Raw genomic sequence first — 19,988 nt, 5'->3', positions numbered from 1 at the left:
TTTGGGAGGAAGCCCAAGGCCGAGGGGGGGGGGGGGGGGGGATCTTAGGTCACGCACTCACAACCTTGGTGAGGTGTGATAAGTGTGTAAAGAGCACACCTGGAGCTTGGCAATCACACACACACACACACACACACACACACACACACACATACCCACACACACACACACACACACACACACACACACACACTCACACACACACACACACACACACACACACACACACACACACACACACACACACACACACACACACACACACACACACACACACACACACACACACACACGTACTCACTCTCTCTATCCCAGGTGTGTATAAAAGCAACTGCAACACCCCTTGAACCTACAGAGAAACCACAGACATGCTGAGATTCGTACTGCTGACCGCCCTCGCCAGCCTCGGTAAGGAGGACCAACGAGTCACGATCAAGTCCCACACTCCCTGTGGAGTGACTTCACTTGAGCATTAGCCATTAACAATATCTATTTATCTTAAAGGAAATAGTACAGGATGCACTACAGCAGTGTGTAGTCTATCAGAACATCTGTGACACACCTTTGCCTGAAAATAAAGCATTTTCAGGGCTGGCAAGACGCAGACAGATTCCTGCAAGGTTACAAACGATAGTTCTGAACTGTGTTTTACAACAGACTTTCTTCGATCATGAGATGAGCAAAGACTCATGAGTTGGTTTTAGTGGTGTTGGTAGCTCGTATTCATTTCAGGTGGTCATATCTAACTCTTGTTTTTTTGCATCATCTTCATGCGTTTGTTGTTATTGTTTTTGTTTTTGTTGTTGTTGTTGTAGTGCTGGCTGAGATGCCCAGACCTGAGCCCAGGTACCTGGAGGAGATTGCTGAAGAGAGAGTTGTGGGGGGTGAGGTGGCCAGACCCAACGCCTGGCCCTGGCAGGTAAACTAACTCACAGCTCAGGTAGCCAGTCTTTCTGATCCGGTTCTGGCCCTGGCAGGTAAACTAACTCACAGCTCAGGTAGCCAGTCTTTCTGATCCGGTTCTGGCACTGGCAGGTAAACTAACTCACAGCTCAGGTAGCCAGTCTTTCTGATCCGGTTCAGGTAGCCAGTCTTTCTGATCCGGTTCTGGCCCTGGCAGGTAAACTAACTCACAGCTCAGGTAGCCAGTCTTTCTGATCCGGTTCAGGTAGCCAGTCTTTCTGATCCGGTTCTGGCCCTGGCAGGTAAACTAACTCACAGCTCAGGTAGCCAGTCTTTCTGATCCGGTTCTGGCCCTGGCAGGTAAACTAACTCACAGCTCAGGTAGCCAGTCTTTCTGATCCGGTTCAGGTAGCCAGTCTTTCTGATCCAGTTCTGGCCTGGTTGGTTCTGGCCCATGACTGGCATCACATCAGGGCCAGTGATGTCACAAAGTCAACTGTATAAAGATAACACCCTCATGTATTAGTGCACCAGACATGGGATTCCAGGTTAAACTTCTCTCTACCCATTATACTTGTGTCTGTGTGTGTGTTTGATGGTGGTGATGGGGCAATTTATTTGGTATAATTGTATGCAACTTTCTTCACCTTTATTTGTTGTGTATAGATGGGTGTGTTTAAATCATGAACCAACTTCATTTTCTAACTTCTAATAAAGTAATAATGATTTGAGGAAAGGTAGATTGGTTATGCCATGCTCTCTCTCTCTCTCTCTCTCTCTCTCTCTCTCTCTCTCTCTCTCTCTCTCAGATCTCCCTTCAGTACAAATCTGGAAGCAGCTACTACCACACCTGTGGAGGCACCCTGGTGAAGAGGGGATGGGTGATGACCGCTGCCCACTGTGTGGACAGGTACGTCTGTGTGTGTGTGTGTGTGTGTGTGTGTGTGTGTGTGTGTGTGTGTGTGTGTGTGTGTGTGTGTGTGTGTGTGTGTGTGTGTGTGAGTGATAGAGAGACTCTGTCCCTGACCTGCCTCTGATCTGATCTACAGTAAACTGCTATCAAGGATGTTTCTCGGACGCACTTTTCTATACTTACAGTACTGCTAGAAATGTACAGTGGAATGAAAAATATCACAGGATATTCACACTCTAATGCAAAGGTGCTTGGTCATCAAAGCGAAATACTTGCTTCAGTGCTTGAGCTGAAGCTCTTATAAGATGGCGCTGGACAATTACACGCTGTAATGCGAAGCAAGTCAGATCTAGGCCAGTGCCCTAACAGAGTCTGTCACTTTTGTTGTTGTCTGATGGCTGTTGTGTAAGTAAAGTGTAAGATATATGACTAAAGTTTTTTACTGAATTGAATTGAACTCAGTTGAGTCGAGATGCATTAGCCTGAATGGAATTAAATTTAATTAAATTTAATTTAATTGAAAGAAATCGAATTGAGTCAGCCAAGCCGAGTCTTGACAATCTACTTGAAATTAATTTGAACTGAATTTAACTGAATTAAGTCTGAACTAGGGTGTGAACTGAGTCCTGTTTGGTTTTACAGCCCCAGGACCTGGCGTGTTGTTCTTGGAGAGCACGATCTGTACAGCAACACTGGCAGGGAACAGATCATTGCTGTCAACCGCGCCCATATCCACCCTGGATGGAACTCCAACAGTGTTGCTGCCGGGTAACTTTTGTTGTTAATTACCCTCAACATATACAAATATGTGGTGTGTAACCTGTGTATGTACTTGTGTAATTGTGTGTGTGTATGAGTGTGTGTGTGTGTGTGTGTGTGTGTGTGTGTGTGAGAGAGAGAGAGAGTTTGTGTGTGTGTTTGTGTGTGTGTGTGTGTGTGTGTGTGTGTGTGTGTGTGTGTGTGAGAGAGAGAGAGAGAGTTTATGTGTGTGTGTGTGTGTGTGTGTGTGTGTGTGTGTGTGTGTGTGTGTGTGTGTGTGTGTGTGTGTACATGTATGTATTTGCGTACTTGTCTGTTTAATTGTGTGTGTGTGTGACTGTCACTGACCTCCCCCTCCAGATATGACATTGCCCTGCTGCAGCTGGCCTCTGAGGCCACTCTGAACGCCCACGTGCAGCTGGGATCCCTGCCCTCCTCTGGACAGGTTCTGCCTCACAACAACCCCTGCTACATCACCGGGTGGGGACGCGTCGCCAGTGAGTTATTCTCTAGAACCGCTCGCGTCAACAAAGAGATTAACGCGCGCATAGACCACAGAATGGCATTCTTGCCTTCAAAATAATGAGACACAATCAAAAGTACTGACATTGGAATGCTGAACAGTTTCAACTTCAGTTCAAAGCTCATTGGCCAAGATGTAACACAATGACTGAAATGTCTTTGGGGCATATGAACAAACACTAACACAGTATACATCACACAGTAAACAGTGTGTATGTAGGGACCTTGTAGTAAGACTGAACATGATTGCTGAAACTGACTGACACACATATATACACCAGCAGTCTCCTCCCCTATGGTTGCAAACAATGACACTGCAAACACATAAGAAAACTCCAGTATGGAGTGCAGCTTAGTACATACTCACGGGCTCCAGTGAACGCTCCTAGGTGATGCTGTCCCTCCAGAGGTAATTTAGGTGATTCTGGTGTTTGGATTTTGTTGAGCACGCTTGACTTGGAGCATGGTAACGTGAAGGGGAGGCCACACGCAGATTGCAAATAACAAGTCAACTTATTAAAGAATAAATAAAGAACGTAAAGAAAGTGAGTGTAGTGAATGATAACACAAAAGTGTAGCACAGGTCCGGTTTCTTCTTGCTGCATTCCTCTATCCCTCTCTTTCTACCTGTCCGTCTGTTTTTATATCTCTCTCTTCATTCTATGTCCCTTCCTCCATCCCTCTCTCTCTCTACCTGTCATTCTTTGTTCCTTTTGTCTGTCTTCTTGCTTCTTCCCTCTCTGTATCTCTCATTTCAAATAATATTTCAATATATTGAGATTTATTCACATGACATTTTTTGCATTGCCAGAGCTAAATGTTTAAACACAGCGTTTGAACACAGAATACAAATATGGGCAAAAATATATATGTGGATCTGAGATGTGTATCTCTCTCTGTCTCTCTCGGTCTCTATAGCTGGTGGCAGCCTGGCCCCTCAGCTGAAGCAGGCCTACCTGCCTGTGGTCGGCCATGATACCTGCAGCACCAGTAGCTGGTGGGGCAGCACTGTCAAGAACACCATGGTGTGCGCTGGAGGCGGCAGCGACTCTGGATGCAATGTAAGGACTACTAGTCTTGAATGCTTATGCTGAAAACTACACAAAAGGACCCACTGGGCTTAAATGTGTATACTGAACACTACACAAAAAAAATGACTCCAACATTCTGTCAGGATGCCAGGCAAGGACAGCCATGCTTACACTAAATGAAATATGTATATTATGTATATTATATAATGTGTACATGAAATATTTAAATGTAGTCATTTAGCACACTAAACACTTTTACCTAAAGCAACGTGCAACACAGATATACAGTTTAATAGCTCATGTGAGCTCCCTGAGAATTGAACCCATGATCGTGATGCTTTTTAATCATTGCTCAACCAGTTAGGCCACACAAACACCTTACTGAAGCTTAGTAGCTGCTTATGAAGTTTTATAAACAAAGTTCAGGAGGAGCCCATAGGGATGATTGACAGCTGACAGTCATCCCACTTCCGCCTTCTTGAAGATTCAATCCCTCCTGAGAATCAATGTGTGTGATTTCACTGTAGGGAGACTCTGGCGGCCCCCTGAACTGCCAGGTTGGGGGCAGGTACGTGGTCCACGGTGTGACCAGCTTTGTGTCCTCACGTGGATGCAACACCATCAGGAAGCCTACTGTCTTCACCCGTGTGTCTGCTTATTTGGGCTGGATGGAGGGAGTAAGTGATGCACACGCACACGCACACACACACAAACACACACACACACAAACACACACACACATGCACACACACACACACACACACACACAGAAAAATACACAAACTAAAATGTGCATTGATTTACGTAAGCATACACAGAGACATACACCGACACACACTGTCTGGAACACACTGAAATACTTCCTTTACTGTTTGTCATTGCTCTTACTGCTGGCTGTTTGATTGTTGACATGATCTAAGACAAACGTTAGGTTTGCCATATAAACCGCACATGTGTAGATTTGATTTAATCGAATATCATTCTTCATTTCCTCTCCTTAGATCATGGGATAAATCAGAGCATGAATCCCGGACCAGCTCAACATCAATCTGGTTCTTCATCCCAAGTTTACAGTTCATTTTGTAAAGAACTGAAAAAAAATAAAAACCAAGAAAGCTAATCTTTCAACTGAGGTCACGTCTTTTTGTCAGCATTCAGATAATAGGTGACTCAGATCAGGCACTGATCAGTCCTTATCGTAAAAAGTCACTTTTTGTGTTGTTGTTATAGTGAAATAAATGGAGTGTAGAAATCAAAGTGACCTATTTGAACTTTAAAGGCTCATGACAAGTTTAAAACGGCATTATCTTTGGGCACAGATATCGTCAGGTATCTGTTTGCTTTATGTCTGGTAATTACTGAAAGCCACTGCACTCTTACAAGTCCTACCTTGAAAATAATTTGAAAATAAGTCACACTTTTAATCGAAAAATGTAAAGAAGTAACAGCTACACAAATGTAGATGTCAGTGTTCATCAAGGTGCTTAGTTTTTACACATTGGTTTGGGTTTTGGTTTGTTTGTTTTTTAAATCATGGGAAAGGAGGCCCCTATTTTATTCACCCTTAGACAACACAGCTTAAGGCAGGCTGTCCCAGTTCCATAACACCTTGAAACCAGCTGGTCATTGTACCTGACATTATCAACACATAGTACTGAAACTGAGCCAACCACAGGACAAGTATATCCACACCAGAAAAGGGAAAAAGACAAAGAAACACCTGTTACGATGCATATTTTCATATATATAATACATCTTGTCATCTACAATCATTTTCACACTTGTTTTGATACCATGTGCACATTCCCAAAACACTTAACACATTCAGCATACCAGTAGACTATGTGAACTCAACTGTGGATACTTTAGCATTGCTTAGATACAAAATACTTCTTCCGAAATTCATGGATACCTGTCTCAGTCAATGTTCACCACCAGCAAAACTCTGTGCAACCACAGCATTTTTGCCACATTTAGATACTCTGTTCAAAATAGTTAACTTTCAGTTCAAAACCTGACAAAATGTAGATCATTGTAGATGGAAAGATGCTGTATTTTGACAGAAAAATTCTATAATTATTGGTGAAACTTTATTCAGTGTTCTTCTTTGTTTTGTTTGTTTGCCTTGTTACCAACTATACTATACAACTATACAAAAGTGGTGCAGTACAGAATTTGCATTGAAATGTGCATGTATGAAGGAAAAATATAGATGCAGTTGTCACTGAAGACATTTCCCCACTATTACGGCTGTATATGTCATGGGCTATCAATGAGACAAAGTGACCTGTGCAACTACAACAAACTTTTATCCAAAGTGACTTACTATAGCACCTTGCATTGCTCAGGAATTGAAACCCAAGTTAGCTATTTGTTGTTCGACAACGCCAACCACTGATCACACATGGTTAGTATGGCCACACTCAAAAAGTGGTATCTACAGTATTGTGCTAGGCAAACCAACAGATCAGAAAAGTTTGTACTTGGTGTCATGACAACAGCTTGCCTTAAAAAAATATTTTACGGCTGTTCCATTGCTTAGAAACAAAATGCATTCAATGACCACTTCTTCCGAAATTCATGGATACCTGTCTCAGTCAATGTTCACCACCAGCAAAACTCTGCAATCACAGCATTTTTTGCCTCATTTAGATACTCTGTTCAAAACAGTTAACTTTCAGTTCAAAACCTGACAAAATTTAGATCATTGTAGATGGAAAGATGCTGTATTTTCACAGACAAATGCAATTATACACTTGAAATAAGACAGATTATTCTATAATTTTTGCTGCTGTATTCATAAATGTATTCAATTTCGGCTTTGTTTTGTTTGTTTGCAGCCTTGTTACCAACTGTACTATACAACTATACAACAGTGGTGCAGTACAGCATTTGCATTGAAATGTACATGTATGAAGGGAAAATATAGATGTAGGAAGACATTTTCCCACTATTACTGCTGCATATGAAAGTCATGGGCCATCAATGAGACAAATTGACCCAAAAAGGGAACTACAACTATCCAAAGCGACTTACAATAGCATCTTACATCGCCCAGGAATTGAAGCCAGGTCAGCTATTTGTTAACCAACAACACTAACCACTGTACCACTGATCACACCTGGTTATCTAACCACACAAAACTGGTATCTACAGTATGGTGACAGGCAAACCAACAGAAAGGTTTGTTCTTGGTGTCCTGACAGCTTGCCTTGAAATATTTGTGGAATATGGGGGATTTTAGGGGTGGATAAGATGTGCTAAGGATTTTTTCAAAAGATTCAAGGCAAGGGAGAATGTGGTAGTACTGTATTCTAAGTTTATAAAAATGTCACCACGGAATAGCATTAGAGTTGCAGGACACTTCTAGTGGTAGTCTCAGGTGTTGTTGTTTCACTTACTGTACTGGGAAAGAAAAGTGTCTGCACACTTTTGTTGTGCTATAGTGTACCACAGAAAATTTAGGATAGAGCTGTGCTGTGAATTTCATATTTACTGTATTTCATTTTATATTACATATTTTATGTGTACGAGGTGTCATACGTTTTTCTTTTCTTTTGCAATGCAACACTAAACCGTGCAAAAATAGAGGATACAGCAACACCAGCACTATGCATTTTGCAATGTTTCAAGTTGTCTGTGTTTTACTTTGAGTGACAACATTTGCTAAAGTTACGGCAGCATGAGTCACTTTTGGGTGAAGTATGAAGTGTTTGGTTGTTGTAGTGCATTTTGCACCAAAGGTTAACTGATATGCTGAGGTGTGTGTCTTACTTATTTCCAATATAGGGAGAACATACATTTTACATCAGTGTCAATAAAAAATAAAAAATAACAAAAAATTATGAGAAATATTAGCTTAGTTTCCCAGAGTATTGCACATTCTTCAACGAGCTCTGCAATATGTTCCAAGAAAGGACTTACAAATAACTGAAGAAAGTGAACACTGAAGAAAGACTGGGTTTAACTGTGTTTATTGAGAAATAGTTCACAAAGACACATTTAGATTTGGAGATGCTTGGGGGGAGGAACCAGAATGACTTCACTGGTCTTGAGGTAGGTTGGATTTTATCGTCTGATTTATTCAATGATCTGAGGAAAGGATATAAAAGAATCATTAAGACTCATGAAAAATATAACTATTTAAAGCTAGAACAACATTCAGCCTAGGTAATATCAGTGTTGTAACTAGCCAACCCTTTAAGGGGGAGCGATAGCAGACTCAAATAAGTTTGTGGGTATGCCAGCTTGCTATAGATGGACAGACAGAGATGTATAGGCAGTCTGTGAATATGGTGTGGTGTGTGTGTGTGTGTGTGTGTGTATCTGTGTGTGTGGTGTGTGAGAGTGAGGTGTGTGTGTGTGTATTTGAGAGTGTGGTGTGTGTGTGTGTGTGTGTTTGTGTGTGTATCTGTGTGTGTGGTGTGTGTGTGTGTGTGTGTGTGTGTGTGTGTGTGTGTGTGTGTGTGTGTGTGTGTGTGTGTGTGTGTGTGTGTGTGTGTGTTGTGTGTGTGTGTGTGTGTGTGTGTGTGGGTGTCTGTGGGTGTCTGTGTGAGTGGTGTGTGTGTGTGTGTGTGTGTGAGAGTGTGGTGTGTCTGTGTGTGTGTTTGAGCTCTTACCTCCTCCATCCAGCCCAGATAAGCAGACACACGGGTGAAGACAGTGGGGCTTCATCTCAGTATTGCATCCCTGGGAGGACACGAAGCTGGCCACACCGTGGACCACATACTTGCCCTCAACCTTACAGTTCAGGGGGCCGCCAGAGTCTCCCTACATTAGGACAAAGCAAGTCACAGCAGCAGCAATCTGTTAGACAAGTCAAATATAAACTCATTGTATTTTGTTGCATGTTATATTGCAATAGCAAAAGAATAAGAACACCCACACTCAACTATTTGAACCATTCTTCTGAAATCCAGAACGGAAGTTTGGTGCAAAATGTTAATGTGTACAATCCTACTGGTTAGTACAGGTGCTGCCTGGATTTTTTTCAGTATAACGTCCATGTCAGCCCTTTGATTGACTGTAACTACAGTATAACTATGATGTTGCAATTGGCACATATATTGTTCAGTATAAGCATTTAAGAGTAGTAGTCCTCACGTTGCACCCAGAGTCGCTGCCGCCTCCAGCGCACACCATGGTGTCCTGCACAGTGCTGCCCCACCAGCTGCCACTGGAGCAGGTCTCATGGGTCAACCACGGGCAGGAAGGCCTGCTTCAGCTGGGTTGAGATCTCACCACCGGCCTGTAGAGAGAGAGGGGGGAGTGGGACAGAGAGAGAGAGAAAGAGAGGCAGAGTGATAGAGAGACATATAGAGAGAAAAACAAATAGATAGTGGAGAGAGAGAAAATATGACATTTTAGAAAACACTGACTATTACTTTTATTATTGTATTACTGACGCTGACTCATTGTATTACTGACGCTGACTCATTGAGTTACTTTGCTTAGCAGCAATACTGATCACCAAAAATGTCCCCAGCCTCAGTGCAAGGTACACAGTGCAGAGAAGTGGCATGTACAGTAGGACTACATATGAATGTGTCTCTGAATGGCTGAATGTTAAGGAGAGCAGAATGTAGGGCCGTACTCACTTGCGGTGAGGCCCCACCCGTGATGTAGCAGGGGTGGTCATGGGGCAGAACCTCGTCAGGGGTAGGGAGGGCCGCCGAGCAACACGTAGGGGTTCAGGGTGCATCCCTTAGACAGACGCAGCAGGGCAATGTCATACCTGACAACACAGCACACACACACACAGACACACACATACACACACACACACACACACACACACACACACACACACACAGTATTTAGTACTCAAATTGGGTATTTGACCACACTGGAATATTGAATATTGAAGATTGTAGCTGAAGAGGAGGAAGAAGAACACAAGCTCGTTTAAGATGGTGGACTTGGCAGACTTACATGTTGTTTCACCATGCTGAATATTAAAGCTGAACATTACGGTTGAAGAGGAGGAGGAGGAAGACGGGTGGTTGAAGAGGAAGAGGAGGAGGAAGATGGCTGGTTGCCAGGACTTACCCAGCGGCAACATTGCTTGGAGTCCCAGTTGGAGTGGGATGAAACACTTCGCTGACCTCACGGACCTGCTCTGTGCCGGCATTTTGTGTTGAAGGTCGTTGTCTCCGAGCACAACGCGCCAGGTTCTTGGGCTGTGGGACCACACAGGACACAAACTCAGATCTCAGATCAGGCTTCAGGATGATTCAGTTTTGATTCGATTTGAACAACGACATGACACAACTTGACGCGACTGCAACACGACTCCAATTGGAATTCAATTTGATTCTACAAGGGCTGGACCCTTAGAAGGGCGTTGACAAAATGTGCCTGATTAAACCAAGCAGCCCTGATAAACTAAACCCTGATCTCTGTCCGAACCACCCTACAACTCTACCTGTCCACTCCAAGCGAGCAGCAGTCATCACCAGATTCCTTCATATCCAATCTGACACACACACACACGCACGCACGGACACACACACACACACACACACACACACACACACACACACACACACACACACACAGAGAGAGAGAGACGTACGTGTCCACACAATGGGCAGCGGTCATCACCCAACCCCTTTGGACCAGAGTGCCTCCCACAGGTGTGCCTGTAGCCGTTTCCAGACTTGTACTGGAGAGAGATCTGAGAGAGAGGAAGGAGAGGAGAGGAGAGGAGAGGAGAGGAGAGAAAAGGAAAGCAGATGAGAGGAGAGGAGAGAAGAGGAGAGGAGAGAAAAGGAAAGGAGATGAGAGGAGAGGAGAGAAGAGGAAAGGAAAGGAAAGGAGAGGAGAGGAGAGAAAAGGAAAGGAAGATGAGGAGGAGAGGAAGAGAAAGGAAAGGAAAGGGAAGGAGAGAGAGGAGAGGAGAGGAGAGAGGAAAGGAGAGAGGAAAGGAGAGAGGAGGAGAGGGTCAAACATTATTTCCCAGTTATCCACAGGAAAAGATGTTAAATTCCTTGTGCTGTTGGTTGGGTCATCCCACAGCGGCCATACTCTCACTGTCTTATGCAAATACTCATGCCCAACAACCTAGCCTAGGATTATAACAACAGGGTGCACTACATCCATCATACCGAGAGTTATCACTACTTAACAACAAAGATGTGAGCATTTCACTGGGTGTGTCAAGTGGGCACAACATTGCATCCTAGACCCACCACTTCAATACTCACGATGGGTTAGGACACATGTCATTACCAGGGACAACAACAGAGACACCTCAAGATACACGGAAATATTTCACATGCATATCTCAGTGTCTGAACGATGCACTGCCAAATGATCTAAACACCAATCTCATTATACTATGGCATGCCACAGGCTATCTAGGGCAGCACAATCTTGTGTTAGGGCACGTGTAGGAATTGGATATGAACCCTGGTTGGGGTAAGGGAAGCACATAGACACTTTGTCTTATGGATAGTCCATGACATATGCAGCAGTAACAGTGGGAAAATGCCGTCAGCGACAACTAAATCTGTATTTTTCCTGCAGAGAGTCACTCAGTTTACCTGCCAGGGCCAGGAGCCGCGATGGGCCACCTCACCACCCACCACCCTCTCCTCAGCACCATCCTCCAGGTACCTGGGCACAATCTGGGGCATCTCAGCCAGCACTGCACAGATAACACAACAACAACAACAACACCAACAACAAAACAGACACGCCCTTCAAATCAGTACAGCAGTGAGGACCCATCTGCAGGCCAAGCAGAAATCTGAAGACTAATTTAAAAAGTGTTTATCTGAATTGGCACACTCCTCCTCACCGAGGCTGGCGAGGACGATCAGCAGGACGAATCTCAGCATGTTTGCAGTTACTCCGTGGACTTAGGAGGGCTGGGATGCTGCAGCTGCTTTTATACACACCTGAGACTGAGAGTAGCGAGGATGAGTGTATGTGTGAGAGAGAGAGAGAGAGAGAGAGAGAGTGTTTGTGTGTGTGTGTGTGTGTGTGTGTGTGTGTGTGTGTGTGTGTGTGAGAGAGAGAGAGAGAGCGAGAGAGAGTGAGAGTGAGTATGTGTGTGTGTGCGTGTGCATGCATGTGTGTGTGTGCGCGCGTGTGTGTGTTTGCATGTGTGTATGTGCATGTGTGAGAGGGCAGAGCTCCAAGTGTGCTCATTACACACTTATCACACCTCACCAAGGTTGTGTGTGTATAGCCTTTTCTCTGATAGACGTGGAGGCTCCCTATGGTTTTAAATGTCTACATGTAGGATGATCTCATGTACATTTCCATGACTAAGCCTTTCCCTACTTAAGCAGATAAGCCAGTACCCTGGTGGACATCACATCAGACAGATATGTTTTGTAGGTCACTTTGTACAAAATGTCCAGACCAGACCAAAACCCTAATCAGATTTATTTTTAGGAAAACTGCAACTACTCAGTTGGACAACAAGTTCCTTTAACATGTATGACGTGAGAAACATATCTGCAGAGACGACAAACTAGGGCTTTGTAACAGGTGCATTTGGAAACTGGAGCTTTTAAAGTTCTGTAAGAACGTATTTTAGGTCATACAGCATGTAAAATGGTCAAAAATGTGCATTAAAAGATGTCTTCATTTTTTACCCTTTTATCTTCTTTCAACAGACATGCATGTGAGTATCTTGCCCTGTAGATGTGCCTGTGTAGGTAAAGTAATGGCAGGTGAAGTAACATGACGTGCTGGCTCAAAGACATAAATACATATTTATCTATTGAAATATGTCTGTTTCTTCTTTGGGGGACTGCCACTACCCTCCAGGCATGCACTTCACTGTCTCTATGTAATATGTTGCATGTTTTGAAGCACTATTCTGAATTGTTGTGCCAAGAAAAGCATTTACTTTTTATGATTTTTTTGCGGTATTCAGTAGTTTGCAGGCTTGGAGCACATGGAAATACCTGAAGAAATCTGTTCACAAAGATAATCCCCTTGTGACTTGGAAACATTCTCTCTCATTTCCGCTCCAGGACATTAGTTCATCTAAACGAAAAGTGAATGGTCTGTTCTGACTGGTGCCTGATAAGCTATTTGAACACTAACAAAATACATGACATCAGTTGAAACATTTATTGCCATGGTATTTATTTCTTATTAATTGACTGATTTGGTTTTTTCCCGTTCTTTACAGAATGAACTTTACACTTGGGAGGGGGTAGCAGAAGGCCCATAGGAACCAAACTGATGTTGATGGTCTGCGTTGCAGATATAGAAGTGAAACAGGGGGACACACATGTTTGTCTTAGATCATGCCAAAATAACCAGCACAGAGGAAGAGCAATGGCAGCCTAAAAAGGAAGTTTGTCAGTGTGTTACTGACTGTGAGTTTCTGTATGTATGTGTGCTTGTGTTTCTGTATTTATGTTTGCATCAAGTAAATGTCTGTGTGTGTGTGAGTGCTTTTGTATGCAGATGCTTGAGAGTATGTGTGTGTGTGTGTGTGTGTGTGTGTGTGTGTGTGTGTGTGTGTGTGTGTGTGTGTGTGTGTGTGTGTGTGTGTGTGTGTGTGTGTGTGTGTGCGCACATGTGGGCATGTGTGTGTGTGCGTGTGCGTACGGGTATGTGTATGTGTGTATGTTTGTGTGTATGTGTGTGTGAATACCAAGCTCCAGATGTGCTCATCACACACTTATCGCACCTATTCATGGTCACACGTGTGTGGTCTGTGTTTTGTGCTCAAACAGACACTGAGGCCCACTGATTCCCTCTAACCTATGCATGGGTTCTCTTCTCCTGGCAGTAAATGGATGCATATTCTCCGCTTTTTTTATCCTTTGCTGCTGGCTCTTCTCATTGCCGTGAAGCAGAATTCCCAGAGTGTTGGATTGTTCACCCACTAATAGGGAACATGAGCTGGGATTAGGCCGTCATGAGACCTGCTTAGCTTTACCCCGACTGATGTATGCATGACAGGTTAGTTTTACCATTCTCATGATTACTTTACTTTGGTTTAGTTACTTTTACACCATGCATTGAATGTTGAGTTTTCAGGGTGACCAAATAAAGGTTTTGCATTGAAATGAGTTTTCAGGGTGACCAGTAAAGGGTTGTCTTTACCTTCAGGGCTATGAAGTCTGTGGTTAGTGTTTTATCAGCCCTCTCTCACACAACACACATACACACACACACACACACACACACACACACACACACAAACACAGAATGTATTTGCATTCTACCAGATAGGGGCAAAAACAATCTGAGACACATGGCAAACCTCAGGTAGCGAGGCCAGGTGAAGAGGCCATGCCATCCAGAAGCCGTGATGAAAACCAAGGCTTTGTTTCAGCATGTGTCTTTTCTTTATCAGATCAGTGAAGTCTGATGTTGTTGTTTCATCAGTCCTCGGAGACAGTGTATTTACATTCTAAGGAATACAAGACCAATGAAAACAGCAGTGCTAAAGATGACCATCAGCGATGAGCTGATGTGAAAAGAAACTACCATATCAGTGACCTATACAATTAAGATGTGTGATGCACAACAAACACTCTATTCAAACTCTAAATGTAATTCCAATGCAAAAAAGGTTAAGTCACTGTTGTGTTTTTTCGATTGTATCACCCATATGTATGCACACAGGTGACATCAAATAACACAACTTAATATGACTTTGCATTTTCATACACAGCTGTGCACTATTTTTGCCATCACATACATTTTGATAAATGAGCTTTTTCTTACAGTTTTTCTCAATTGCTAACACACATTTTTTGAAAGCATGCCTCGTTTCCTCAAAACTCTAAACACAAATCCCAAAACCACTCACACAAAATTCAAAACCCTTTATACATCCTGCAAAAGGCAACTTTGCTTTCAAAACAGTGTTATGTCACCTCAAAAGGGTACTTTGTTTTCTAATGACAAACACAGCCCATTATATGAGTAGACATTCTAAGCATCGATTGAACACTGATGTGCTCAATGGAAAACACTACTATGAAATGGGAAAACACCAGTATGAAGGCCTTATCAGGAACATTATGTTACTATATGCTTACTCCTGTAGTAAAATATAACTGTATAATGTTTTTACGCAAATATAAAACAACACACAAATATACAGTAACAACTAAAATATTTCTTTATTTTTTCCAAAAGTGCTGTAGCCTATACATCACAGCAAACACAAATGAATGTGTAAATGATTTGCACAGAACAAACAATAGGATATAGGCCAGTACAGTCAACAAAAAAAAGAAAGAAAAATGTAAAATAAAAAAGGACAAAAAACTACTGCATCCTGTTCTAGCTCAATTGACAATGTGCTATCAGAAATAGACCTACACAGTGTTGTGAATGTTGTTGCTTTTTGTGTGAGTGGTTTAGGGATTTGTGTTTAGAGTTTTGAGAAAAACGAGGCATGCTTCATGTGTGTAAGCAATCGAGAAAAACTGTAACATTGGATTGGATTGCAATACAGTACAGTAATGTGTCAGTGCTGATAGGACGCAATCAGTTGTGGAAATGTATATGACTTACTTGCACATAGTCATAGCATAACTGTTTGACTGTCAGAGTTTCTGACAAAAGGCACCCTGTACACCTGCTTTATTCTCAAGGTGTTCCGCCTTAGAACACAGTCCACTGTGGCTAGGCTCACTGTATTGATGTTTAGGAATTAGTCTTGGTCATCAATGGTTGCACTTTGTATTTGTTTACGTAATTTTACAGATACAGTACAATGGAAAATACAAGAATACTACAGTTTTTCTCAATTGCTAACACACATTTTTTGAAAGCATGCCTCGTTTCCTCAAAACTCTAAACACAAATCCCAAAACCACTCACACAAAATGCAAAACCCTTTATACATCCTGCAAAAGGCAACTTTGCTTTCAAAACAGTGTTATGTCACCTCAAAAGGGTACTTTGTTTTCTAATGACAAACACAGCCCATTATATGAGTAGACATTCTAAGCATCGATTGAACACTGATGTGCTCAATGGAAAACACTACTATGAAATGGGAAAACACCAGTATGAAGGCCTTATCAGGAACATTATGTTACTATACGCTTACTCCTGTAGTAAAATATAACTGTATAATGTTTTTACGCAAATATAAAACAACACACAAATATACAGTAACAACTAAAATATTTCTTTATTTTTTCCAAAAGTGCTGTAGCCTATACATCACAGCAAACACAAATGAATGTGTAAATGATTTGCACAGAACAAACAATAGGATATAGGCCAGTACAGTCAACAAAAAAAAGAAAGAAAAATGTAAAATAAAAAAGGACAAAAAACTACTGCATCCTGTTCTAGCTCAAGACAATATTGACAATGTGCTATCAGAAATAGACCTACACAGTGTTGTGAATGTTGTTGCATTTTGTGTGAGTGGTTTAGGGATTTGTGTTTAGAGTTTTGAGAAAACGAGGCATGCTTCATGTGTGTAAGCAATCGAGAAAAACTGTAACATTGGATTGGATTACAATACAGTACAGTAATGTGTCAGTGCTGATAGGACGCAATCAGTTGTGAAAATGTATATGACTTACTTGCACATAGTCATAGCATAACTGTTTGACTGTCGGAGTTTCTGACAAAAGGCACCCTGTACACCTGCTTTATTCTCAAGGTGTTCCGCCTTAGAACACAGTCCACTGTGGCTAGGCTCACTGTATTGATGTTTAGGAATATGTCTTGGTCATCAATGGTTGCACTTTGTATTTGTTTACGTAATTTTACAGATACAGTACAATGGAAAATACAAGAATACTATGCTCCTGATAAGGCATTCAAACTAGTGTTTTCCTGTCATAGTAGTGTTTCTTACCTATTCCCTCTTCTGAATGTCCAGAGAATGGATGCAACTGAGAAGCGGCTTATATTTGGTTGAACCCTCTGGCCAGCCTCCTGCATGGTCAAACCATGGTTGACCATATGGTTGACCACAGTGGCCCGAATCTCATCAGAGATAATGGCTCTCCTTCTTGCTCTTTCTCTTCATCCTCTTCCTCCTCCTCCTCCTCTTACTCTCACTCCTCTGCCTTTCTGATCACCTCTCACTTCAATGTTGCCATCAATTGTTCTCCAAACCAGGAGCTAACCTGTGGCCATCATATTGCTAAAGCTTTGATTTCAAATTGCACAACAGCCTTGAAATGGAAGTTTTGCCAATTGAATAGCAGTGTGTTCTGTCTGAACACAAGGAGGTTTTGGCATTGATGAAGTGTGCAAAGTAGAGAGGATGGTGTTTAGTGTTTTGAAGAAAGTGTGGTTAACAATTGAAATTTGTGTCTAAAGCAGATAATTGTGTGTTGTGAGTTGAAGAAAGTGCGGTTAACAATTGAAATCTGTGTCTAAAGCACATAATTGTGCTTATAGTTTAGCAGAATTGGTTTAGGGAGTTGGCACATGAGTTACAGGTTGTGGTCATTGTGCCATAAGTTCCAGTTTTTGAATGTAATCAATCGAGAAAAACTGTATATAAATTGATGAGATGTTATGCAGTGGCAGACAAACATGTTAGGCATAACCCCTATTTGCCTGTATAAACCTCTTTTTTTGTTGACTGTACTGGCCTATATCCTATTGTTTGTTCTCTGCAAATCATGTACACATTCAGTTGTGTTTGCTGTGATGTATAGGCTACATCACTTTTGGAAAAAATAAAGAAATATTTTAGTTGTTATTGTATATTTGTGTGTTGTTTTATATTTGAGTAAAAACATTATACAGTTATATTTTACTACAGGAGTAAGCGTACAGTAACACTGAACATGAAAAGGCATAATGCTCCTGATAAGGCCTTCATACTGGTGTTTTCCCATTCATAGTAGTGTTTTCCATTGAGCACATCAGTGTTCAATCGATGCTTAGAATGTCCACTCATATAATGGTCTGTGTTTGTCATTTGAAAACAAAATACCCTTTTGAGGTGACATAACACTGTTTTGAAAGCAAGGTAGCATTTTGCAGGATATATTAAGGGTTTTGCATTTTGTGTGAGTGGTTTAGGGATTTGTGTTTAGAGTTTTGAGAAAACGAGGCATGCTTTCAAAAAATGTGTGTAAGCAATCCTCTGCCTCTCTAACCACCTCTCACTTCAATGTTGTCATCGATTGTTCTCCAAACCAGGAGCTCACCTGTGGCCCTTATATTGCTAAAGCTTTGATTCCAAATTGCACAACAGCCTTGGAAATGGAAGTTTTGACATTTGAATGTCAAAGTCAAAGTCAAGTCAAAGTAGCTTTATTGTCAATTACTTTGCATGTTAAGACATACAAAGGAATCGAAAAAAAACGTTTCCCACTCTCCCACGGTGAAACATATAAGTGCACACGCACAACAACAGATAAGACAAGACATACAGATATACATATACATATAGTTATACACATACAGATACCTGTACAGCAGCATAAGTTTACTTTAAAGTGACAGGTAGTGCAAAAAAAGGCAGCAAAAAGACATCCTGTGAGATGTATGTAACACATTGGCAGTGCAAGTATAACAGTAAGTGGTAAAGTGATAAAAGTGCAAGGGACAGTTTTTGCAGAGTCCTGAGTTATTGTAGGGGGGGGGAGGATTTCAGCCTCCTATCAGACTGACGGATATGGCTGGGGGGAGTGAGGGGAGAGAATTTAGCTTCCTGACAGCTTGGTGTATAAAGCTATTTCTGAGTCTGGTGGTGCGGCAACGGAGGCTCCTATACCTTCTTCCAGAGGGTAGGAGGCTGAACAGAATGGCACTGTGTTCTGTCTGAACACAAGGAGATTTGGCATTGATGAAGTGTGCAAAATAAAAAAAGAATTGTGTGTAGTGTTTTGAAGAAAGTGTGGTTAACAATTTAAATCTTGGTCTAAAGCAGATAATTGTGTGTAGTGTTTTGAAGAAAGTGTGGTTTACAATTGAAATCTTGGTCTAAAGCAGAAAAATGTGTTTATAGTTCAGCAGAATTGGTTGAGGGAGTTGGCACATGAGTTACAGGTTGTGGTCATTTTGTCATAAGTTCCAATTGAGAAAAAAATTGGTGAATTCCCTTACCAGGGCTATACAGGGCAGCAGTCCAGGACCCTGGGGAGGTGCTCTGGGGACTGGGGAGGTCGGGCCATCTACTGATTGCAAGCTCAGGTGCTAATTGTTAGCCAAGTTTGGCACCTGAGCAGCAACTAGTGCGACAAAGAGTTTAGTCAGAGTGAAGCGGGACTGACGAGGGGAAAGGTTCCAGTAACTCTGTGGGCAAGCCCGTGGGCATATGGCTTTTCTGTTATGTTTGACTACCTGAGTTTGTAAGTTTAAGAGTTAATAAATGGACTTAATTGGACTGCCTTGCTGAAAAACACCCTAGTCGTGTTGTTTGGAACGCTTGCTGTTCACAATACATGTATATAATAAACATTAAGCTCAGTCAGGAGCTGGTTTGTAAACAGCTGAGTTAGTTGTATTTTTATGTTTATTATATTCTTTTTACTTGTTTCACTTTACTCTTATTTTTTTTAGAATTGTAATACTTTATTGTCTTTCCTGCTATTGTATATGTAAAGCACATTGAGTTGCATATGTGCATGAAATGCACCATATAAATAAAATTGCCTTGCCTTGCCTTGTATGCAGTATAGCACAGACTGTTCTGATAGGAAACCCATGTAAAGGTCAGGTGTATAGGGGGCCTCTACGTCTATCAGAGAAAAGGCTATACACACACAACCTTGGTGACGTGTGATAAGTGTGTAATGAGCACACTTGGAGCTCTGCCCTCTCACACACACAGACACACACACACGCACACACACGTACACACACACACACATGCTCACCCTCTCTCACACACAATTCAATTCAATTCAATTTTATTTATATAGCGCCATAACAATACAATTGTC

At 42.0% G+C, this 19,988-nt stretch overlaps 2 protein-coding genes and 1 pseudogene across 2 annotated transcripts in view; 1 reads left to right on the top strand and 2 right to left on the bottom strand.

The window, feature by feature from the left end:
* The window catches only part of asic1b (acid-sensing (proton-gated) ion channel 1b), a 237,908-nt gene that overhangs the window by 153,413 nt on the left and 64,507 nt on the right, over positions 1-19,988 (bottom strand). The window lies entirely within an intron of this gene.
* Positions 363-5,248, top strand: LOC116220539 (elastase-1-like). Its single transcript, XM_031568062.2, has 8 exons — positions 363-408; positions 816-919; positions 1,713-1,813; positions 2,459-2,584; positions 2,936-3,072; positions 4,016-4,158; positions 4,656-4,805; positions 5,130-5,248. The coding sequence occupies exons 1-8, from the start codon at positions 369-371 to the stop codon at positions 5,139-5,141; spliced, it is 813 nt and encodes a 270-aa protein (XP_031423922.1). The 5' UTR covers positions 363-368; the 3' UTR covers positions 5,142-5,248.
* On the bottom strand, positions 8,209-12,016 carry LOC116220476 (annotated as a pseudogene).

This window comes from Clupea harengus, chromosome 5, assembly GCF_900700415.2.
Source record: "Clupea harengus chromosome 5, Ch_v2.0.2, whole genome shotgun sequence".
Lineage (NCBI taxonomy): Eukaryota > Metazoa > Chordata > Actinopteri > Clupeiformes > Clupeidae > Clupea > Clupea harengus.
This window is presented reverse-complemented; position numbering and strand designations above follow the sequence as displayed.

What these genes read in the sequence shown, in the direction of transcription:
- LOC116220539 (XM_031568062.2), top strand. Translation starts at nt 369, where the DNA reads ATGCTGAGATTCGTACTGCTGACCGCCCTCGCCAGCCTCG. An exon ending in CCAACGCCTGGCCCTGGCAG is followed by an intron (nt 920 to 1,712) that starts GTAAACTAACTC and finishes TCTCTCTCTCAG; the next exon opens with ATCTCCCTTCAGTACAAATC. An exon ending in CGGGTGGGGACGCGTCGCCA is followed by an intron (nt 3,073 to 4,015) that starts GTGAGTTATTCT and finishes CGGTCTCTATAG; the next exon opens with CTGGTGGCAGCCTGGCCCCT.